The sequence below is a fragment of the Bos indicus genome, chromosome 5 (assembly GCF_029378745.1).
Source record: "Bos indicus isolate NIAB-ARS_2022 breed Sahiwal x Tharparkar chromosome 5, NIAB-ARS_B.indTharparkar_mat_pri_1.0, whole genome shotgun sequence".
NCBI classification, from domain to species: Eukaryota; Metazoa; Chordata; class Mammalia; order Artiodactyla; family Bovidae; genus Bos; species Bos indicus.
In genome coordinates, this window is record NC_091764.1 from 10,018,608 (window position 1) to 10,043,834 (window position 25,227).

Sequence of the window (25,227 nt, forward strand, 5' to 3'; positions counted from 1 at the left end):
TCATGACCCATATAACCGTGATGGTGTGATCACTCACTTAGAGCCAGACATCCTGGAATGTAAAGTCAAGTAGGCCTTAGGAAGCATCACTATGAAAAAATACTAATGGAGGTGGTCAAATTCCAGTTGAGCTATTTCAAATCCTAAAAGATGATGCTGTTAAAGGGCTGCACTCAATATGCCAGCAAATTTGTAAAACTCAGCCATAGCCACAGGACTGGAAAAAGGCAGTTTTAATTCCAATCCCAAAGAAAGGCAATGCCAAAGAATGCTCAAACTACCACACAATTGCACTCATCTCACACACTAGCAAAGTAATGCTCAAAATTCTCCAAACCAGGCTTCAACAGTATGTGAACCATGAACTTCGAGATGTTCAAGCTGGATTTAGAAAAGGCAGAGGAACTAGAGATCAAATTGCCAACATCTGTTGGATCATTGAAAAAGTAAGAGAATTCCAGAAAAGCATCAACTTCTGCTTTATTGACTATGCCAAAGCCTTCAACTGTGTGGATCACTACAAATTGTGGAAAATTCTTAGAGATGGTAATACCAGACCACCTTACCTGCCTCCTGAGAAATCTTTGTGCAGGTCAAGAAGCAATAGTTAGAACTGGACATGGAAAACAGACTTGTTCCAAATTGGGAAGGGAGTACGTCAAAGCTGTATATTGTCACCCTGCTTATTTAACTTACATGCAGAGTACATCATGAGCAACGCTGGGCTGCAAGAAGCACAAGCTGCAATCAAGATTGCTGGGAGAAATATCAGTAACCTCAGATATGCAGATGACACCACCCTTATGGCAGAAAGTGAAGAAGAACTAAAGAGCCTCTTAATAAAAGTGAAAGAGGAAAGTGAAAAAGTTGGCTTAAAACTCAACATTCAGAAAACTAAGATCATGGCATCTGGTCCCATCACTTTATGGAAAATAGACGGGGAGATAATGGAAACAATGAGAGACTTTATTTTTTGGGGCTCCAAAATCACTGCAGATGGTGACTGCACCCATGAAATTAAAAGATGCTTGCTCCTTGGAAGAAAAGCTATGACCAACCTAGATGGCGTTTTAAAAAACAGAGACGTTACTTTGCCAACAAAAGTCCATCTAGTCAAAGCTGTGGTTTTTCCAATAGTCCTGTATGGGTGTGAGAGTTGGACTCTAAAGGAAGCTGAACGTCAAAGAATTGATGCTTTTCAACAGTAGTGTTGGAGAACTCTTGAGAGTCCCTTGGACTGCAAGGAGATCCAACCAGTCAATCCTAAAGGAAATCAGTCCTGAAATTTCATTGGAAGGACTGACGCTGAAGCTGAAAATCCAATACTTTGGCCATATGATGTGAAGAACTAACTCATTGGAAAAGACGCTGATGCTTGGAAAGATTTAAAGCAGGAGGAGAAGGGGACGAGAGAGGATGAGATGCTTGGATGGCATCACTCACTCAATGGCCATGAGTTTGAACAAGTTCTGGGAGTTGGTGATGGACAGGGAAGCCTGCTGTGCTGCGGTCCAGGGGGTCACAAAGAGTCAGACATGATTGAGCTACTGAACTGAACTGAAACTTACAATTGAATGCATGGCTTTTTTGGATGCTAGAATATCTATATGTATCTTTGACTTTCATAAGGTTGGTATATAATAGTGGGTGGGAAATAAGCTTGAACCTGGTCAGCACTATGGTTGTGAGCATTTGGGTGGAAGGGCTTATTTTCAGCTTCAGCTGAACTGCTGATTGGTCATGTATTCAGTTGAAAACTTACTAACTTAAAAAATCATTTAGTGAGTTTATGTGATAAAATGAAACAGTTCCTGATCTCAAGTAACTTGCAGTTGTGTGTGGGGTGCGTACATGTAATTTTTTTGCCAACTAAAGGCAGCAGTAGCCAAAATGATAAGAGTCATGACCAAGATATCATGGAAACAGAGATAAGGCTCATTTAAATGCTGTGTATAGGAGGGTCAAATAGATATTTTTGGAGAAGTGACACCTGAGATAAATCTTAAAGAATGAGTAGAAATTCAGCAGGCAAAGGATGTTTCAGCTTGAGGGTAGCAGTATGAGGAAGATTTAAAGATTAGAAATTGGATGGTTAGTTAGGTATAAATTTGAGAATTTTACTGATAGTTATATAGCTCGTGGTTCATTGTCATCACTGTTATTTAAAGCACTGTTTTCAAAGTAAAATCCTTAGATTGCTTATAGTAGTATTACAAAGAAAGCATGTTAAAAATATAAAATCTGGAATCCAGCTGAAACTTGGAAAGTAGAATTTCTGAAAATCCTAATCTTTACCAAGCCTCACAGGTGGTTGTTATGAGCATTATAAGTAAAGAAACACTTATTTAGATCAAAGAGAGAACCCAGATTAAAGACCTCAGACAGACGCTCTACTGTCTGAGCCACCATGGAAGTCCGATAAAAAGCTTTATCTTAAATTTATATTAGGAAGTAATAGTGTAATCAACATATATTGAGGGAAGCAAATTAAAATAGTATAGAACTTAGAGGAAGGCTTGGTTTTGTATAAAACAAAGGGCACTGTTGCCGTTTACTCGCTGAGTAGTGTCTGGCTCTTCCGTGGCCCCATGGACTGTAGCCCACTGAGATCCTCTGTTCATGGGGTTTTCCAGGCAGGAATACTGGAGTGGGTTACCATTTCCTTCTCCAGGGCATCTTCTCAACCCAGGGATTGAACCCGAGGCTCCCGCCACATCCCCTGCATTGGCAGGCGGATTCTTTACCACTGAGCCACCTGGGACGCCCCCAGATATTGAATATAACAAGACACGAAAGAACAATACAAGAATTTAGGAGTTCTGAGGAACTGACACCACAGGGTGTATATTAAAGCGTAAACATCGCTCTAACAGGTGTACATGCATTATGTCATTTTAGGTAGAGGTGGATTCTGCTGTTGTGCCTTTGCCCTTTTCAAATCAAGATCTGTCCATAGAGGATTCTGGTTCAATGTATGTGATTGCTACTCCAGCTGGACTAATCATAAAGTGGACTCATCTTACGGGGATCGTAGACATTCATTTTGGCTCTCAATTTAATTTGTCATCCTACACAGAAGGACTTTGTGGTGAGCACTGCTTTTCAAATATCTGTTTCTTCTTCTTTTTTTTTTTTTTTTCTGTTCACATTACACAGCTTTGGCCGCTCATTCCCTGCTTTATTTGGACTGAAGAGATATTACTAACTTTCAGTACCTCATGTGAATACTGAAGGAAACAATGTCTTTCTATAAATGGAAAGGAAGAAGCAAGATAATACAGTTCAACTTGGGTGTTTTTTAGAGATACATTCTTACCACTGTTGCTACAATACTGTTTGCATTCCTACTATCTCATCTTTATGCACATTAATGAAATCTCACGCATTATTTTACAAACTTTATCTCATTCGATTCTAGCAGTAACCCTAATAAGTAGGCACCAGTGTTAATTTATAAGTGATAAAAATGAGGCATAGAATGATGAAAAACTTTGTTTCTTACTTACTTTTTAAAGTTTGACATCAAAGAAAGCTTAGTTAAGTCATCTTGAAAGGTATATTCAGGGAGCACAATGTTCTGAATATTAGTCCCAGTTTTGTTATGAAGTGTAAAGCCTAGATGTGCCTTTATGCTTAGGTTTCATATCACAATATGTTATATAGATACATAGTTACAAGCCAAAGGAAACAAATTAGAAATATCTCTAGGTGCATAAAAAAAAAAATTCTGACTGGTGTCTGCTAGGCGATATCCCCTTTACAGGTGTTTAAGTGAACATCAGTTTCCTTATCTTTCAGATGGGAATAGTAAAATCCACCTTCAAGATTGTTGTTAGAATTGAATGTGAAAGTTAATGTAACACTCTGAAAACATTGTTTAATGCAGTCAATAAATATTAGCTTAGCACAAATATACCTATTTTAAGCTCACTAAATATTAATTGAGTAAAAGTTTATGGATGAGTTTCTGAGCATCTGACCTTATGCTTCATACCAACGACTCAAAAGAAATAGACCAGGTCCTCGCTCTCAACAAACTGCCTGAAATACCCAAATTTCTTCTTAAAAAATGTAAAGCCTTTAGTGGAAAATTTGGCTAAAGTGGTTGATAATTTTCTTGCCTGCTTAGAGCATGCTAAACATAGCACAACCTTCTCTGGTGACTTAAGTCATCGTTGCGGAAATAGTTATTGAGTATGCACTGAATTGTGTGTGCATAAAAATTGAATAGGTATCACTGAATAATAACTCAGAGACATTGGGAATGCATATGTTTTCTGGTTTATCACTTCTGTGTGCTATGACTTCTGTTTGCTTTTCATGCTTGTTTTCTTCTTTTACTGTCACCTTGTCTTTTATGGAGACAGCGTGCTAACTGGATTCTTAGCTAATCATTACAGAGAAGGGGCTAGGGTCACCTTTTTGCTAACAAACATCACCCTCTAAACTTCTACAGTGGGAGAGAGGTGGTTTCTTTAAAGAAAAGCAGGGTGCTGGCTGATAGAGTTGTCGTGACCCAAATTGAGCCTGGACACCAGAATGGGAGGTCTATATTGACAACTTGTTCTACAAAGAACTGTGAAGTCTGCAGGAGTGGTGGCTGGAGGTGCAATGAAACATATTTTGACTAGCAATTACCTTTCCCCAGGAGAGTTTAGACTTTTAAAATAGCTGTTTTACAGTATAGTTGGCTTAACTTGAGGTATTTTTATTTTTGTTTGTTTGCTTTGGTTATTTATTTTTTTCCACTGTATTCAGTCTCCTGTATATTTACAGGTATGGTGCAACTATGGCAGCTGAAACCCTTATTGATCTTGATATAACTGCTTGAGGATTAAGATTTGATACTTGAAAAAAATGTTTAATTCATGTTTTTTATAGCTAGGAGTCTTAGGAATTAAGAAAAAATTATATCTTAGAGTAGAGTGGAATTCAGGTAAGGTATGATCAGGATCTAGGTTCACTTCTTTCTACTTTCCTTGGCTCTGCACTTGACTAGATAAAAAGTAAGTTATGCCCACTAGGCTGGGGAATACCTTGTCAGATTTAAGAACTACTTCTTAAATTAGGAGATAGTGGTAATAGTGAAAGAGCACTGAGACAGAATCAATCTTCTCTTTCTTCTCCTATGATCTTTTCACAAATCTTAACTTCTAGGATCATGGTTTCTTTCTTATCTGGCTAAGAAAGGTCTACACTATATAATCCATGTGTAATTTTTTAAAAAAATCCATCAACATTAGAGTCAAAGGACATAAATTTGGTACTTGATTCAGTAAATTATTTATTCATTTTAAAGCAGTTATTGAGTTGATTTATTTCTGCTGGCTATACTAGGTTAAAGTTAAAAGCATTTTCTTCTAAATGTCACACATCTTTTTAGGAATTTGCAATGAAGATCCAGATGATGATCTAAGGATGCAAAATGGCACAATCATTACAAATATGGAAGACATAGAATTGTTTATTGAGAGCTGGGAAATTGAGAAATCATTTAAAGTAACAACAAGAAGGCCTGCTAGGAATTGTACTGAGCAAGACTGCAGTCACTGCATTGAGTTATTAAATAGAAGAGTTTTCACCCCATGTCATGATGCAGTAAGTTGAAAGCAACCATAAATCAGAACTGTTGTGTCAGATATGTTGAGAGTAAAAGCCAATAAATTCTTGTTCTTGCCATGATGTTCTTCCACTAAGAATAGTTTATCCCCAGGGGAATTCAAAATCATTCACTGTTTATTGACTTACAGAACAGGAAGAATAACTATCTTTTCCCTTATGTATTTTAATGACCTGTGTCTCCAGCTTTCAAGAAAAATGAAACATTGTCCTATGAATAAATTCCTACAGAGGAGAGAGATGAATGCCACTCAATAACTCAGTATAAAACCCAAGACAGTGAGGCGTTAGTCAACTCTGAGGTGTAGACTTATAACAGAATCTGCCACATATTTAATTTAATTGTTCTTTGTTAGTCTCTAACTTCCTGACTTTAGGTGACTCAATTCAGTTCAGTTCAGTCGCTCAGTCATGTCTGACTCTTTGTGACCCCATGAATTGCAGCATGCCAGGCCTTCCTGTCCATCACCAACTCCCAGAGTTCACTCAGACTCCCGTCCTTTGAGTAAGTGATGCCATCCAGCCATCTCATCCTCTGTTGTCTCTTCTCCTCCTGCCCACAATCCCTCCCAGCATCAGAGTCTTTTCCAATGAGTCAACTCTTCGCATGAGGTGGCCAAAGTACTGGAGTTTCAGCTTTAGCATCATTCCTTCTAAGAATACCCAGGACTGATGTCCTTTAGAATAGTGGATATTTAAACAACCTGTATTGTTTTTTAAAAAAGGATTCATTGTTAGAAACAAAGGACAAGCAAATACAGCATTTCATGAATCATTAAATGAAAAGTTGGTGAGTATCAAGCACCTACTAGGAACCGTGTTCCTACTATAACTCCTATGATACAAAGATGAGTAAGACCCTCTCCTTGCTCTCAAAAAGTTTAGAAGGAAGGCAAGTCCGTGAACAGATTCATCACAGTATACACTGTGAAGATGAATAGGAGCCCACATTAGAAGACTTCCCAGAGTTTCAGACATTTGAATTATTTGGAAGGATGTTTGCCAGGAGAGAAGAGGGAGGAAGGGAGACCGAGGCAAAGAAAACAGTATGACAGGAGCTGGGTTGCTAGAAATGACTGTGTTAGGAAAACATTGAAATAGCTTAATGCAAGACTACGGGGAGGAGTCTGGGAAGGAGAGCGAGTGAACTGTCAAAGCAGAAGGACTCCACTCTGCAGGATCTTCTGTGTTCCTCTGCTGACTGTGGACGCCATAGATCTCAGCCTGTGCTATGAGTTTCCTGAGGGAAAGTCATGGGATAAAAATGGTGCATCTTTCTGGGGCTTCAGTTTTACTCAGAGATTGGCAGGCAAATACATTTTAAATGTTTATGTTTTAAAGTGCATGTGTATAAAAATGAAAAAAATTGCAAATAATTTTAAACTCATCTCAGTGCCATTGTAATCTATCTTTTTAAAGCATAACAACTTTAAAAAATTGCTTTTTTAACTGGGAACTTATAAGATTGATTATTAAATCAGGAGACTTTTCAGCTTGACTATTCAAGGCATAGTGAAGCAACCCAAGATATTATTTAATCTCTGATAGTCCCAGCTTTCCCTTCAGATCGTCCCAGTGAATTTGACAGCAAAAGAAGGGGTACTGTTTATTTAGTTTTCCTACTTCTAATATTCATCTTCGTTTGCAAATGTCCACATAGTAGGCAGATGATCTTTTGAAAATGGAAACACAATTGGATTATTTCTCTACCTAAAATCCTTCGGGGTCTTTCACTTACTCTTAGAATTCATTCTTAACTTCTTATCAGGGCTTATAATTTCCTTTGTGCTTTGGCCTGCCTGCTTTTCCAGCTTCCCCTTGTGCTACACTTTTCTGGTTGTCTAAGGTCCAGGCATTTCAGTCTCCTTTCAACTGTTTCACTATTTCAAGATTTTCCTGTGCATGGGCTTTTATGCCTGCAGTGTCCTAAGCTGGAACACTGCCCGCTTCTGATCTCTTTAAGCATGGTGACGCCTCTTGCTTCTATATATAGGCTTTAACTATGAGATCCATCTGCCAGTACAGGAGATGTAAGAGACATGGGTTCAACTGCTGGATCAGGAAGATCCCCTGGAGAAGGGCATGGCAATCCACTCCAGTATCCTTTCCTGGAGAATCCCATGGACAGAGGACCCTGGTGGGCTACAGTCCCTAGGGTCTCAAAGAGTCAGACATGACTGAAGCGACTTAGCATGCACAGATAACATTTATCTTATCTAAACTGTGTGTTTAAACAATTATAAATTCAGAAGTTACATCTAATATTACGCAACTTTAAAGATCTAAGGTCAAAGAGGAACTGTTACAAATATTGACTTGCTACTACCTTTTGATTCTCCAAATAGTTTTAGTCTTGGAGAATCAAAAATCAATCTAGCTTAGGGCCTTCAGTTCAGTTCAGTTCAGTCGCTCAATCATGTCTCAGTCTTTACAACCCCATGGATGGCAGCACACAAGGCTTTCCTGTCCGTCCCCAACTCCCGGAGCCTACTCAAACTCATGTGCATCATGTCGGTGATGCCATGCAACAGTCTCATTCTCTGTTGTCCCCTTCTCCTCCTGCCCTCAATCTTTCCCAGCATCAGGGTCTTTTCCAATGAGTCAGTTCTTCTCATCAGGTGGCCAAAGTATTGGATTTTCAGCTTCAGCATCAGTCCTTCCAATGAATATTCAAGACTGATTTCCTTTAGGATTGACTGGTTGGATCTCCTTGCAGTCCAAAGGACTGTCAAGAGTCTTCTCCAACACCACAGTTCAAAAGCATCAATTCTTTGGAACTCAGCTTTCTTTATAGTCCAATTCTCACATCCATACATGACTACTGGAAAAACCAAGGCTTTGACTAGACGGACCTTTGTTGGTAAAGTACTGTCTCTGCTTTTTAATACACACTCTAGCTTTTTCTTTTTCTTTTCTTTTCTTCCAAGTAACAAGCATCTTTTAATTTCATGGCTGCAATCACTATCTGCAGTGATTTTGGAGCCCCCCAAAATAAAGTCTCTCATTGTTTCCATTGTCCCCCCATCTATCTGCCATGAGATGATGGGACCAGATGCCATGATCTTAGTTTTCTGAATGTTGAATTTTTCACTCTCCTCTTTCATTTCATCAAGAGGGTCTTTGGTTCTTCTTCTGCCATAAGTGTGGTGTCATCTGCATATCTGAGGTTATTGATATTTCTCCCAGAAATCTTGATTCCAGCTTGTGCTTTATTCACCTCAGGGTTTCTCATGATGTACTCTGCATATAAGTTAAATAAGCAGGGTGACAATATACAGCCTTGACGTATTCCTTTCCCAATTTGGAACAAGTCTGTTGTTACATGTCCAGATCTAACTGTTGCTTCTTGACCTGCACAAAGATTTCTCAGGAGACAGGTAAGGTGGTCTGGTATTCCATCTCTTTAAGAATTTTCCAGAGTTTGTTGTGATCCACACAGCCAAAGGCTTTGGCATAGTCAATAAAGCAGAAATAGATGCTTTTCTGGAACTCTCTTGTGTTTTTGATGATCCAACAGATGTTGGCAATGTGATCTCTGGTTCCTCTGCGTTTTCTAAATCTAGCTTGAACATCTTGAAGTTCATGGTTCACGTAACACTGAAGCTTGGGTTGGAGAATTTTGAGCATTACTTTGCTAGAGTGTGAGATGAGTGCAATTGTGTGGTAGTTTGAGCATTCTTTGGCATTGCCTTTCTTTGGGACTGGAATGAAAACTGACCTTTTCCAGTCCTGTGGCCACTGCCAAGTTTTCCAAATTTGTTGGTATGTTGAGTACAACACTTTCACAGCATCATCTTTCAGGATTTGAAGTAGCTCAACTGGAATTTCATCACCTCCACTAGCTTTGTTCGTAGTGATGCTTTCTAAGGCCCACTTGACTTCACATTCCAGGATGTCTGGCTCTAGGTGATTGATCACACCATCATGGGTATCTGGGTCATAAAGATCTTTTTTGTATAGTTCTGTGTGTTTTTGCCACCTCTTCTTAATATCTTCTGCTTCTGTTTGATCCGTACCATTTCAGTTCTTTACTGAGCCCATCTTTGCATGAAATGTTCCCTTGGTATCTCTACTTTTCTTGAAGAGATCTCTAGTCTTTCCCACTTTATTGTTTTCCTCTATTTCTTTGCATTGATCACTGAGGAAGGTTTTCTTATCTCTCTTTGCTATTCTTTGGAACTCTGCATTCAAATGGATATATCTTTCCTTTTCTCTTTTGCATTTAGCTTCTCTTCTTTTCTGAGCTATTTGTAAATCCTCCTCAGTATACTATTTTGCTTTTTACATTTCTTTTTCTTAGGGATGGTCTTGATCACTACCTCATGTACAATGTCATGAACCTCTGTCCATAGTTCTTCAGGCACTCTGTCTATCAGACATAATCCCTTGAATCTATTTGTCACTTCCACTGTATAATCATAAGGGATTTGATTTAGGTCATCAGATACCTAAAATAACATAACTTATCCCAGGGCACAATGTGTCTCTAGGTTTCACCACGAGACTTTTGTGAAAAGATGTGGATCAATTATACCTATTTTTGGAACCATGAATGTGATGCCCTTTCTGCATATGTGGCTGTATGCAACAAGTTTGGCATTTGTATTCCATGGAGAACACCTGATTACTGCTGTAAGTAGTACAACTGCAAACTGTATTTTCCAACAATCTAACATTTCAGTTTTTTTGCATTCATATCTCTTTTTATTTTCATCACAAAATAATTTTGTAAGAATAAAATGAATGTAAATGTAAACTATAGTTAGAGGTCATCGCTCCCCCTTAAGCAACTTCTGTTTTTATCCTGGTATAAATTTAAAGTAAGGGGGAGGGTCAAGAAGATGGAGTAGCAAGACCCTGAATTCCCCTCCTTCAACAGACGTACCAAAATTACAATTACTTACAGATGAACTATCTATGCAACTGACCAGAACACTAGCCGAAAAGATATTTTACAGATAAAGAGATAAGAAAAGAACAACATCAGAATGGGTGGGAGAGGCAGAGATACAGTATAGTCAGGACCCATACCCCTTGGTCTGTGACCCACAAACAGAAGGTATACACAGTTGTAGACCTCCTTCCTAAGACGTGAGAAGTCTAAGCCCCACTTTGGCCTCCCCAGCCTAGAAGTTCTGCACCAGGAAGAGGGGTCCCCAGAACTTCTGGCTTTGAAAACCAGTAGGGCTTATGCTTGAGAAAGCTGGAGAGCTATAGGAAATAGAGACTCTGCCCTTAAAGCAAATGCAAAAATTGCCTGTGCTCGCAGTCCCAGAGCAGAGGAAGTAGTTTGAAAGGGCCCTGGGGAGGAACGACTTGCTGATGTTGGAGAGCCTCCAGGAAAGGCAGGAGGCACCTAGGACTCCCCTGGGGGTGGAGATGCTGACAGCATCCATTTTGGGAGCTGATTCTGTGATCACACTGGCACTGGCAAAAGACTGTTTTGGAATCCTCCCCTTGTCTGTTAGTTCCAGAAGCTTATCTGCCCTCCAGTGAGCCAGAGCCAGCCTCAAGCCTTTCAGGATCTGCAGACAACCATGCAGAAAGCCTGCCCCAGCCTCCAGTGTCCCCCAGACACTGTGGCATTGCAGCCTCCTGGCCAAGGGCCAGCCTGGCCTACCAGGGCACCCACAGTAGTGGGCGCTGCCACAGCTAAGGCGTGCACATAGGCTGTGTAGGGGGCACTCCTAGAGCTCTAAAGACCAGAGAGAATTGTGCCCTGATAACAAAAACCAGAAAAAGACACCAAAGAAAAGAAAATTACAGCTCAATATCACGATGAACATAGATACAAAAGCCCTCAATAAAACAGCAAACTGAACTCAACAAAACGTTAAAAGAATCATGCATTCTGATGAAGGGATTTACCCCTAGGGATGCCAGTGATGGTTCAGTATCTGCAATCAATCATTGTGATAAGCCACATTACCCAACTGAAGAGTAAAAATCATCTCAATAGTTTTTTTAAAAAAAAGCTTTTGACAAAATTCAGCATCCACTGATGATAAAACTCTCTCAACAAGCTGCATACAGAGGGAACACAGCTCAACAGAATAAAGACCATATTTGACAAAACTACAGCCAGCACCATACTCAACAGTGAAACATTTTCATCTCTTGCCTCCCCAAGTAGAATACATAGAAAAATAATATATTGGAGACTCTAGTTACATGATTCCACTTCGGAAATAAAGCAGCTCCTGGTGTGCTCTCTCCAGTCCTCTCCTCTCCCCACAGCCCCAGGTGTTGTTGTTCAGTTGCTCAGTTGTGCCAGACTCTTTCTGACCCCATGAACTGCAGCATGCCAGGCTTCCCTGTCCATCAGCAACTCCAGGAGCTTGCTCAGACTCATGTCCATCCAGTCGGTGATGCCATCCAACCATCTTGTCCTCTGTCATCCCCTTCTCCTTCCTTCAGTTTTCCCCAGGATCAGGGTATTTTCCCCCAAAGGTAATCACTATTCAAGAGTGGGGTTGCTTGATTCACTGGGAACATATGACATCTTCAATATCACTAGATTGTGAAATTTTTCTCCACTAATATCTTACTGGTTTACACCCCTGCCATCTGCATGTTCATTTTTTTTGTGAGTATGACTTTTTAAGATCATGTAAAAGCAACACGAATTCTCTGAAACATCATTTAGAAACTGCTCAGCAACAGTAGATTCTTTTGACAGTGAAGGATTAAGCCTAAATATGCGGCATTTTTCTTTTTTAGGACTTGGTTGAGTTGCATAGTTAAAACATATTTCTGTGCTTATTCTGAGTGGACTGTTGGATCTCCTCCCACTGCACAGAGCCATAACTTCATAATAGTTGACTCTATATTTATGCCAGCCAAACTTGGGCTGCCTGTTGGTAGTATTTATTTGATATAAATCAGATGAACTTTCCCTACTGTAACTTAATACTAGCTGGACACCTGGAAGATGCTCAAAAATACTCATTGATTGTTTCTAATTTATGGATACGTAATACTGAAAAATGGATTTGGAAGAGGCTGAAAGTGTGCAAAAATTTACTTTCAGAGAGAAAACTGACATTTCTTCCTCTTACTAGAATTCAAATAGGTCACTTTTATCATTAGCAAATTCTGTCCTCGGTTATTCTTAGCTCTGACTTGTCCAGAGGGGAAGGAATATCAACCCTGTGTGCGACCTTGTGAAGCAAGAACATGTCTGAACAGATGGTTCTATGGACATTCTTCATGTTTGAATTTAAGAGAAGACTGTGTGTGCAAAAATGGAACCATTCTTCACAGGCCAGATTCAACTCAGTGTATTCCAGAGAAAGAATGTGGTAAGCAGAAAAGTAAAAACAACACCTTAGGGACCCAGGAAATAAACAAATAAGACTTTTTTTAAATCTTGGAGAAAAGTGCTGAAAGGATTAATTAAAGTTCGCCTAAGTGTTGGAAAGGAAACAAGTATGTTGTTCGATTGTAATATGATTTCAATCAAAGTTGCCCAAACTGGGAGCTTCAGTGGTAATATGTTTTATTTTTACTTATGCCTATAATAACTGGAAAAGAATATGGCAAATTAAGAATGAAGAGAATAGTATGTGGACTGAATTGAAATTCCAGTTATTTCATGTATTAATGACTCTGCTTTACATGAGCCTGAAGTTGTGCATCTGCAAAATGTGGAAAGTAATAGGACTTATACCACAAGGTTAGTGCGAGGATACACAAAAAAATAGAAAGGATTTTACAACAGTGCCTAGGGAAAAATAAGCACTCAAGAAGTTTCAGAAAGTGTTAGTATCTGGGAGAAAACATTGAGTATTTCTGCTTTCATTTTCAACCCATTTTGACACATAGTCTCCATGGTGGTTGTGGATTTGAAAAAGTGCAAAACTGAGAAAATTGCCATACAGCGCTTTTTATCTATCACAGGGGTCTTTGTTATGGTCAAAAGTAAAGATTATAATTAAAGGGGAAGGCAAGCAGCAGCAAATGCATATATAGTTGCAGAAACAAGTTTGTATTTGCCATTGAGAAAATATTTGTGGAAGAATTTGAGACTACACAGGCATGCTTATATTTGTTTTTAGGGACCTGAGAGATTGGTTTGGTAGTAAATAAAGAAAAGTCCATTGGAAGCTTGGAATATGGTGATCACTTCATTTATCTTTATTATCCTTAAAGAACTACTAGAGGGCTATATTTGTCATAAAGTAAAATGTTTATAATAAAATGAACAGAGTCATTAAACAATATTTGCTTGACTGCCTACTTTTCACATGTAGATTTTAAAGCTGGAATTTTTTGAATTGTGCTATGACAAACATGTTAATGTGAGGTAGAGACTACCTTGTTTTCTAATACTACTTAGTTTTTATAGTTAATATTTTAAAACTAATTTAAATTTATGTTACTGAGTTTGTTTAAGCTAAATAAATTGTACTAGCGAGACTTGAATACAAAATAATTAGCAGATCATCTTATTTATAGAAGAGGTCATGCAAATTTACAGACAGTTGTAGAAGGGAAAAATATTTTCCATGGACTACAAAAAGTTCATTCAAGAAAAATGTAAGCTAGCAGTTGATGAACAAAAAGAAGAAGCTGCGAAAAGGTAGATAACATGACGGGTTCCCTGTGCCCATGGACCAAGTCACAGTCTGAAGTCAAAACATCGCAGCTTGATTTATTTTCGTGCCCAAGTTCTAAGTGATATAACATTGACTGTCTTTTTAAGCATGCACTGATAGTGAAGACCAGCCTCGAACTGCTGGTGAAGTTTGGAATGGGGGCACTGACGAATGTGCCCTGTACAAATGTTTCGCGAATGGAAGCATCATTCCCATAGAACCTGAATGCGATGAACAGCCCTCGCCAGTTTGTGAACGAGAAGCTGAAGTCATCCTGGGCTTCACTGATAGGTGGACCTGCTGTTCAAAGGAAGTTTGCAGTATGTATGCAGGCTGAAGCCTTACAGTCTATTAATGCCACAAAATATGTTGATATTCTTTGAGAAAAAACGGGGCATGTATGATGCTTGGTGTTAAAAAAAAAATGTACACGGTTAAAGTAACTATTGCCATAAATGTCACTTACACTTTCTCAAAGCAAGTTTTACCTCATTATAGTTTTGTTGATTTTGCAAACAGACATGCAAAACTCTAGCTATTATAAATTAATAACATTCTGAAAGACATGACAAGATAAAGGGTCTGGGAGTCTTTGACTTAGGATAACCAAGAGTCAAAGACAGCAATCAGTAACCTTAAATCTGCTGCCTTTTCACATATGACCATTCTGTGAGCTGAATGGGTTTAATTGCAGTGTAAAAACATGCATATTGAGAATCCTTTTCTTTCTTTAAGTTAGAACCTCAGGATTTTAGTTGTGCACATAATTTTTTTATATTTCTGATTATTTCCAGGATGTGACATGACTTTGTGTGAAACTGCCATTCCAACATGTACAAATAGTCAAAAACTGGTTGTTGGCCATAGCCCCGTTTCTTGCTGTCCACAGTACCAATGTGGTGAGTAATGAACTAGGAAAAGTGAGATGCATTGTTCACTCAGAGTAGTGGATTAGGTTCTCATTTTTGTGTCTACAAATAAATTTATCAGATTGTAGAACTGTCTTGTAGTTTTCTTTTTAAACCTATGACTTCTTTGTAAATATGTATGTATATGAACTTTAATTATATTTATTATATAGATTATCAGTTCAGTTCAGTTCAGTCGTGTCCGACTCTTTGTGACCCCATGAATTGCAGCACGCCAGGCCTCTCTGTCCATCACCAATTCCTGGAGTTCACTCAAATTCACGTCCATCCAGTTGGTGATGCTATCAAGCCATCTCATCCTCTGTCGTCCCCTTCTCCTCCTGCCCCCAATCCCTCCCAGCATCAGAGTCTTTTCCAATGAGTCAACTCTTCACATGAGGTGGCCAAAGAATTGGAGTTTCAGTCTCAGCATCAGTCCTTCCAACGAACACCCAGGACTGATCTCCTTTAGGATGGACTGGTTGGATCTCCTTGCAGTCCAAGGGACTCTCAAGAGTCTTCTCCAACACCACAGTTCAAAAGCATCAATATAATTAGTTCATTTTAAAGATCTTAATTTTAGTAGAAATATGTATTTTAACTGTGTACATTTGTATGTTTTAAATATAAAACATCTGCTATTTTCTATATATTTCTTCTGAGATTTTATAGCAGTATATATACATATATATACACAAACATATACATGTATATAGATGATTAATCATGTATATATGATTAAGATAAAGTATATATATATTTTAAATGTCTATTTACATATATTTTTATGTAAAATACTTATTTTTTATATTAATAACCTGCTATTGCCTATATATTTCTTCTAAGATTAAGATTTTTTAAATGAACTAATTATTACTAAATTCAAAGAGAAATGAACCACACTATTTCATTTATTCATTTTACTCTATATAAATTTCCAAATATCTTTGCATTTTTGCAGAATGTGACCCATTCAAATGCCCCAAAATTTCAATACCAGAATGCAGAGAAGATCAATTCATGATTCAGGTTCAAGAGGAAGAGACTTGCTGCTTTTCTCCTTTCTGTGGTAAGTGTTTTGTGAGATCATTTCTTGGAAGAAGAGGAAAGATCAAAGGAAAATCTCTTATTTGGTGTGAATTTCATGGAACTCATGGTAACCAAATAAAATTCAACTAGAGTGGTAGAAAAAAAGATATAGCATTTAAAATGATTATTGATAATTATTACAATTAGTACTACTTTTCCCTATTGACAGAGACTATGTATATAAGTCAAAACCTAATCAAAGATAAAATAATCAATTAAAAGATAAAGCTAGCACATAGTTCTTTTTAGAGAAAAATTTTAGTCCTGACTTTCCTGAAGAACTAAGTAAATAAAGGACTCTACTAAGCAGAGTAACTCTTTAAAATTTCATCTGCTGTATAGGATATGTACGGGATGTGTAAGCACAGTGATCTCGAAAGAGAAATGAAAGGTGTCTAGAAAATGACTATATTTGGTGCTGTATATTCTGTCTGATGAACTGGACTTTCAAAAATAAACAGTTCTCTCTTTTCCATTCCATTGGGGAATTATCATATCAAAGACTGGTGATGAATGTAGGTTTCAGATAAACCCATATAGATCACAGCACTTCTTTTTGTATAATTTAAGTTTCTTTGACTGCAATGGCAACAACTGATTGATTCTACATAGCCTGCTGCTGCTGCTGCTGTTAAGTCTCTTTAGTCGTGTCTGACTCTGTGCGACCCCATAGACAGCAGCCCACCAGGCTCCCCCGTCCCTGGGATTCTCCAGGCAAGAACAATGGAGTGGGTTGCTATTTCCTTCTCCAATGTATGAACGTGAAATCGCTCAGTCGTGTGCGACGCTTAGCGACCCCATGGACTGCAGCCTACCAGGCTCCTCCATCCATAGGATTTTCCAGGCCAGAGTACTGGAGTAGGTTGCCGTTTCCTTCTCCAATGCATGAAAGTGAAAAGTGAAAGTGAAGTTGCTCAGTTGTGTCCGACTCTTAGCCAACCCATGGACTGCAGCCTACCAGGCTCCTCCATCCATGGGAGTTTCCAGGCAAGAGTACTGGAGTGGGGTGCCATTTCCTTCTCCGCTGCATAGCCTATACACAGCCAATTATTGAGAGAATTGGGGGATCAAGATTTTGTAGGATTGAGATGAAGCAGAACAGCCAAACCCTGGGAAGGAGAGAAACCAGCTTCTCTAGGTGGCAGTCACTAATGATTGAGTCAGCCACATCCATTTATTTCCTGTCTTGATGTGCCTCTATGACTCAAAGGCTATAGAAAGATATTCTGACTCATCTAAAGTGGGTTTTTCCTACACAAAGACTGATAAGAGTGAGGCACCTTTACTAAGAGTCACTCTAAGACTGTGTAGGTGGGGCATTTCCTCAAATTCACTGAGAGTTATTATCAAAGTATAATAAGAAGAGATGGCAAGAATACACAGAAGAACTGTACAAAAAAGATCTTCACGACCCAGATAATCACGATGGTGTGATCACTGACCTAGAGCCAGACATCCTGGAATGTGAAGTCAAGTGGGCCTTGGAAAGCATCACTACGAACAAAGCTAGTGGAGGTGATGGAATTCCAGTTGAGCTATTCCAAATCCTGAAAGATGATGCTGTGAAAGTGCTGCACTCAATATGCCAGCAAATTTGGAAAACGCAGCAGTGGCCACAGGACTGGAAAAGGTCAGTTTTCATTCCAATCCCAAAGAAAGGCAATGCCAAAGAGTGCTCAAACTACCACACAATTGCACTCATCTCACACGCTAGTAAAGTAATGCTCAAAATTCTCCAAGCCAGGCTTCAGCAATATGTGAACCGTGAACTTCCTGATGTTCAAGCTGGTTTTAGAAAAGGCAGAGGAACCAGAGATCAAATTGCCAACAGCCTCTGGATCATGGAAAAAGCAAGAGAGTTCCAGAAAAACATCTATTTCTGCTTTCTTGACTATGCCAAAGCCTTTGACTGTGTGGATCACAAGAAACTGGAAAATTCTTCAAGAGATGGGAATACCAGACCACCTGATCTGCCTCTTGAGAAATTTGTATTCAGATCAGGAAGCAACAGTTAGAACTGGACATGAATTAACAGACTGGTTCCAAATAGGAAAAGGAGTACCTCAAGGCTGTGTATTGTCTCCCTGTTTATTTAATTTATATGCAGAGTACATCATGAGAAATGCTGGACTGGAAGAAACACAAGCTGGAATCAAGGTTGCTGGAAGAAATATCAATAATCTCAGATATGCAGATGACACCACCCTTATGGCAGAAAGTGAAGAGGAACTCAAAGGCCTCTTGATGAAAGTGAAAGTGGAGAGTGAAAAAGTTGGCTTAAAGCTCAACATTCAGAAAATGAAGATCATGGCATCTGGTCCCACCACTTCATGGGAAATAGATGGGGAAACAGTGCAAACAGTGTCAGACTTTATTTTTCTGGGCTCCAAAATCACTACAGATGGTGACTACAGCCATGAAATTAAAAGACGCTTACTCCTTGGAAGGAAGGTTATGACCAACCTAGATAGCATATTCAAAAGCAGAGACATTACTTTGCCAACAAAGGTTCGTCTAGTCAAGGCTATGGTTTTTCCTGTGGTCATGTATGGATGTGAGAGTTGGACTGTGAAGAAGGCTGAGTGCCGAAGAATTGATGCTTTAGAACTGTGGTGTTGGAGAAGACTCTTGTGAGTCCCTTGGACTGCAAGGAGATCCAACCAGTCCATTCTGGAGGAGATCAGCCCTGGGATTTCTTTGGAAGGAATGATGCTAAAGCTGAAACTCCAGTACTTTGGCCACCTCATGCGAAGAGTTGACTCATTGGGAAAGTCTCTGATGCTGGGAGGGATTGGGAGCAGGAGGAGAAGGGGACAACAGAGGATGAGATGGCTGGATGGCATCACTGACTCGATGGATGTGAGTCTGAGTGAACTCCGGGAGTTGGTGATGGACAGGGAGGCCTGGTGTGCTGCGATTCATGGGGTCGCAAAGAGTCGGACAGGACTGAGCGACTGATCTGATCTGATCTGATCTATTATCAAAGTTGGAAGAAGGATACTAAGGGTTCAGAAGAACATGTGCCTACTATATTGTTCATCCATAAATTGGAGCAATCAAGAGTAGTGAATTAAGAAAACTTTAGTAAATGAATGGTATTTTGATCCATTGAGATACCATCAGTTGATGGTATCAATCAATACCACTGATTGAGATCCATCAGTAAGAACAAATTATTCCTGAAATCTCAATGTCCTATACTTCTGGTAAGATGGTTCTTTTATATCACTGTGCTTGGGAAAGTATAAAATAATACATTCAGATAGTATTGTTTTTATGACCAAATAAGGAGATCTGTTTTTAAAATGCGTGTTTTCCTTGTTTCCTGTTTTGTTTTTATAATGTACTTCATTTTGATTTTATATGTGTACAGTAATTTGAACTTATAACTAGCTTGTTTTTAACTCAGCCATGACTTGGCCTTTTTGTTTCATCTTTAGTGTGCAAACCTTGCACTGAACCTGTTCCACTGTGTACTGACGGAGAATTTCTCACTGTGGATCTTAATACTACACACTTCTGTTGTCCTCAGTATTACTGTGGTAAGTATATTTTAATTAATTACAAATATTGAGATATGTTTGGCATTTAAGAAGTCCAGCGCCTCTTTTAAAAATTTTTTAAAGCTACTTTTTAATTATTTGATTTAGTTAGTCTTGGAGGCATTTGGTCTTCATTGCTGCCTGCGGCTTTCTCTAGTGGTGGTGAGCAAGGGCTGCTCTGCAGTGCAGTGCTCAGGCTTCCCATTGGGGTGGCTTCTGTTACAGAGCATGGGTTGTAGGCACGTAGACCACATTCATTGTGGCGCATGGGCTCTCCAGTGTGGGCTCAGTAGTTGATGCTCAAGCTTAGTTGCCCAAGGGCATATGCGATCGTCTCAGACCAGGCATCAAACCCATGTCCCCTTCATTGTCAGGCAGATTCTTAACCACGGGATCACCAGGGAAGCCTCAGGCCAGTGCATGTTAGTCGTTCGGTTATATCAGACCTTAGTTGATTTCTAGCATATTAAGTATAGCATGCTTCTTGGACAATTTTGTACCTCCCCAAAATAGATTAGCTATGACGTTTCTCCTCATTCTAGACTTTCCAGATTTCCAAGTGATTCCGTACCCTTTTCATTCCTTTCTCTTCTTGCGCCCCTGCCATTTCTCAGGGCTCCTGAGCAAAGGAACATGTCCTAGCTGTACTAGTATTGTTGTATCTGCTTGTGAGTCCTTTGTTCTGTCCTTATCGACACATTGCAAATGGGTGGTGGGTGGGCAGCTCTGGGGAGATCCCACTACATCAGTAATGGCAGTGAATGATAGCTAGTGAAAACTAGCATTTAAATGAAATTAATCTTTACCCATGTTATTTTTTTAATTTAGTGTGTGAGCCAAATCTTTGTCCTATGCCTCTATTCAACTGTGCAGAAGATATGAATCTTGTGAAAGAAAATGTATCTGGTCAATGTTGTCCAACATGGCATTGTGGTAACTAATATTTATATTTTAAAATCTTATTACATTGTATTAGTATGTTATGATCAATATAAACATGTTGATTTTTGCCTTTTAGAATGTAGCTGTGAAAATCTTGTTATGCCATCTTGTGAAGTGGTAAGAGCACATATTTTGACTACATTTTAATATAATATAAATCAAATTTTTCTTCCTTTATTTCTTTATTTTCTGATTTCTTCTCAGAGTAAATGGAATTATTCTCTTTAAGTTGTAGTTAAGTGAATTAAAAGAAATCTGCTTTGATATAGGGAGCAGTCAACTTTATATTTTGCTAGAGATAGGAAGTTCAGTTCAGTTCAATCGCTCAGTTGTGTCTGACTCTTTGCCACCCCATGGACTACAGCATGCCAGGCTTCTCTGTCCATTACCAACTCCCAGAGCTTACTCAAACTCATGTCCATTGAGTCAGTGATGCCATCCAACAATCTCATCATCCATCTTCCCCTTCTCCTCCCACCTTCAGTCTTTCCCAGGATCAGGGTCTTTTCCATTGAATCAGTTCTTCACATCAGGTGGCCAAAGTATTGGGGTTTCAGCTTCAGTATCAGTCCTTCCAATGAATATTCAGGATTGATTTCCTTTTGGATGGACTGGTTGGATCTCCTTACAGTCCAAGGGACTCTCAAGAGTCTTCTCCAGCACCACAGTTCAAAAGCATCAATTCTTCAGCACTCAGCTTTCTTTATAGTCCAACTCTCATATTCATACATGATTACTGGAAAAACCATAGCTTTGACTAGATGGACCTTTGTTGGCAAAGTAATGTCTCTGCTTCTTAATATGCTGTCTATGTTGGTCATAGCTTTCCTTCCAAGGTGCAAGCATCTTTTAATTTCATGGCTGCAATCACCATCTGCAGTGCTTTTGGAGCCCAAAAATAAAGTCTGCCACTCTTTTCCTTGTTTCCCCATCTATTTGCCGTGAAGTGATGGGACCAGATGTCATGATTTTAGTTTTCTGAATGTTGAGTTTTAAGCCAGCTTTTTCACTCTCCTCTTTCACTTTCATCAAGAGGCTGTTTAGTTCTTCTTCACTTTCTGCCGTAAGTGTGGTGTCATCTGCATATCTGAGGTAATTGATATTTCTCCTACTGCTGCTACTGCTAAATCACTTCAGTCGTGTCTGACTCTGTGCGACCCCATAGACGGTAGCTACCAGGCTCCCCCATCCCTGGGATTCTCCAGGCAAGAACACTGGAGTGGGTTGCCGTTTCCTTCTCCAATGCATGAAAGTGAAAAGTGAAAGTGAAGTCGCTCAGTCGTGTCCGACTCTATCGACCCCATGGACTGCAGCCTACCAGGCTCCTCCATCCATGGGATTTTCCAGGCAAGAGTACTGGAGTGGGGTGCCGTTTCCTTCTCTGGATATTTCTCCTAGCAATCTTGATTCCAGCTTGTGCTTCATCCTGCCCAGTGTTTCTCATGATGTACTCTGCATATAAGTTAAATAAACAGGGAGACAATACACAGCCTTGAGGTACTCCTTTTCCTATTTGGAACCAGTCTGTTGTTCCATGTTCAGTTCTAACTGTTGCTTCTTGACCTGCATATAGGTTTCTCAAGAGGCAGGTCAGGTGGTCTGGTATTCCCATCTCTTGAAGAATTTTCCACAGTTTATTGTGATCCACACAGTCAAAGGCTTTGGCATAGTCAATAAAGCAGAAATAGATGTTTTTCTGGAACTCCCTTGCTTTTTTGATGATCCAACAGATGTTGGCAATTTTATCTCTGGTTCCTCTGCCTTTTCTAAATCCAGCTTGAATATCTGGAAGTTCATGGTTCATGTACTGTTGAAGCCTGGCTTGGAGAATTTTGAGCATCACTTTGCTAGCATGTGAGATGAGGGCAGTTGTGCAGTAGTTTGAGCACTCTTTGGCATTGCCTTTCTTTGGGATTGGAATGAGAACTGACCTTTTCCAGTCCTGTGGCCACTGCTGCGTTTTCCAAATTTGCTGGCATATTGAGTGCAGCACTTTCACAGCATGATCTTTCAGGATTTGGAATAGCTCAGCTGGGATTCCATCACCTCCACTAGCTTTGTTCATAGTGATGCTTCCTAAGGCCCATTTGACGTCACATTCCAGGATGTCTGGTTCTTGGTAAGTGATCACACAATGTTATTTTTTCCACTGGTGACTGAATCTACCAGTCTTATATCTACATAAGTTCACTGGTCTAAAATGAAGCACAATTTTGAAAATATATTATCTCAACATTGAAAGTGTTCCCAGTGAGTCTTTAAGAAAGTGTACTAACAGTGCATTTGTTTCAGAGGAGGAGGAGGTATAAATAGGTAACTAGCTGTCTGTACCTTCTTAGGAGTTGTCTATGAATGTGCAAATCTTCTAGGAATTACAAAAATGCAACTTATAGAAATAATAATTATAACTCTGGTATCACTTATTTAACTATTTTAGATGGACACTTACTATACGGATAACCATTGGATATGACACTTTGCAAGTCCTTTTTTTTTTCTTTAAATATTTACCTCTATGATATGCCTCTAAGACTTGAGAAAGATAATATATTTTTGGCCTTATCTATCAAAGAAGACATATTTGGGCTTCCCTCATAGCTCAGTCAATAAAGAATCTGCCTGCAATGCAGGAGACCCCAGTTCAATTCCTGGGTTGGGAAGATCCCCTGAAGAAGGAAATGGCAACCCACTCCAGTATTCTTGCCTGGAGAATGCCATGGACAAAGAAGCCTGGCAGGCTACAGTGCACAGTGTTGTTTTGTTTTTTTTTTTAAGTACATTATCTAAGACACTGAAACAAATACTTAATAATATATTTCTTTTTTAGTAACAGCTTTATTGAAATATAATTCACATACCATACAATTCAGCCATTTAGAGTGTGAAATTAAATGGTTTTTATTTTCCTTACAGATTGTGCAACCATCAGTACAATCAATTTAGAAAGCTGATCCTCTGCCCCAAGAAACTCTGTACCTCTTAGGAGTTACTTGTGTCCCTCAAAATCCCTCAACCTAGGAAATCACAATATACTCTCTATCTCTATAGATTTTCTTATTCTTAATATTTCATGTAAATGAAATCATATAAGACGTGGTCTTTTGTGATTCCTTTCACTTAGCATAAGGTTGTCAAGATTCATCTGTGTTGTAGCATGTATCAGTACTTCATTTCCTTTTTCACTCTTAAATAATATTCCATTTTATGGATATAACCAGACATTTGTCCAAATAAAATATGTAGTGGATAATAGCTAATAATAATCATTAACTATTAGTTAGTAACTCAGATGGTAAAGAATCTGCCTGTAATGTGGAAAGAATTTGATCCCTGAATCAGAAAGATCCCTTGGAGAAGGGGGTGGCTACCCACTCCAGTATTCTTGCCTGGAGAATACCATGGACAGAGGAGGCTTGCAGCTCAGTCCATGGAGTTGAAAGAGTCAGACACGACGGAGTGACCAACCCTTTCACTTTTTCAAATGCAAATCAGAACTACAGTGAGAGATCACTTCATACTCACTGAAATGACAGATATTAATACATGTTGGCAAGGATGTGGAGAAATTGGAACCCTCATGCTCTGCTGTGGGAATACACAACTAGCTGCTTTGGGAGCAGCCTGGTAATTACTCAAAAGGTTAAATATATAGCCACCATATGACTCAGCAATTCCACTAGTAGATATACATCCATAAGAAATGAAAACATACGTCGCCACAGAGCTTCAGTGTTCATAGCAGCACTATGCATAATCCCTAAAAAGTGGAAACATCTTGAGGTGACTTTCCTACTAACTGTAAAGGAGAGGGATGCTTGCTTGAGAATAAAAACAAAATACTATCATACTTGATTAATATTAAGTACTGGTAGAACAATGAAGGAGCTATTTCCTCTGATTGACATTGGGTACTTATGAGAATAAAAGTGCAACCAAATCCGTGACTAAGATCTCAGAGGAAACAAGTTAGGAAGGAAGATGAGAAGATTTAAGCCTAAGCTTGAGAGGACACTCTGGGTGTTGTGCTCTAACTATTGAAAAACAGGTAAGTGACTTCAAAGAGTTAGTGAGAGCCTACTTCCTTATCTAATCTTCTGGAAAAGTGTATGCAGTGAGAGAGCTTGATTTATTACTATTTTAAACTGTATATTTCTAATATTTTATTTCCAGTCCCACTGGAATTGTATAATGGCTAAAAGTCATAAAACATCAAATGTGTTAATGTTTATGAAATTACTTTGCAACCCATAAAGCACTATAAAAAGTAGAATATTAATAATTATGGAGGAAGTGCCTTTTATATATTACTATGAATTTATCTGAATTATTTTTTGTGTTGATAATCAAATTAGTGTTTTTACTGTCATATGAAAATTAAAGATACCTGGGAAAAGTTGATGTTTAAATACATTCTTGAAACTTTAGGCCTGAGTCCTACTTGAGAAGAACCAATACAATTTTCCTAGTAAAGAAAAGTTTAAGCGTTACTTGTGACAGCAATTTACTTAGTATCTTGCCTGGAAAATGTTA

At 38.9% G+C, this 25,227-nt stretch overlaps 1 protein-coding gene across 1 annotated transcript in view; it reads left to right on the plus strand.

Annotated features, from left to right (window-relative positions):
• Nucleotides 1-25,227, plus strand: part of OTOGL (otogelin like) — a 175,505-nt gene that overhangs the window by 134,642 nt on the left and 15,636 nt on the right. Inside the window, exons 42-51 of the mRNA XM_070788849.1 lie at nt 2,899-3,088; nt 5,384-5,598; nt 10,110-10,251; nt 12,735-12,920; nt 14,324-14,536; nt 15,011-15,115; nt 16,086-16,193; nt 19,654-19,755; nt 20,584-20,688; nt 20,774-20,814. Coding sequence (XP_070644950.1) covers nt 2,899-3,088; nt 5,384-5,598; nt 10,110-10,251; nt 12,735-12,920; nt 14,324-14,536; nt 15,011-15,115; nt 16,086-16,193; nt 19,654-19,755; nt 20,584-20,688; nt 20,774-20,814 — 1,407 coding nt within the window. The remainder of the gene's footprint in view (nt 1-2,898; nt 3,089-5,383; nt 5,599-10,109; nt 10,252-12,734; nt 12,921-14,323; nt 14,537-15,010; nt 15,116-16,085; nt 16,194-19,653; nt 19,756-20,583; nt 20,689-20,773; nt 20,815-25,227) is intronic.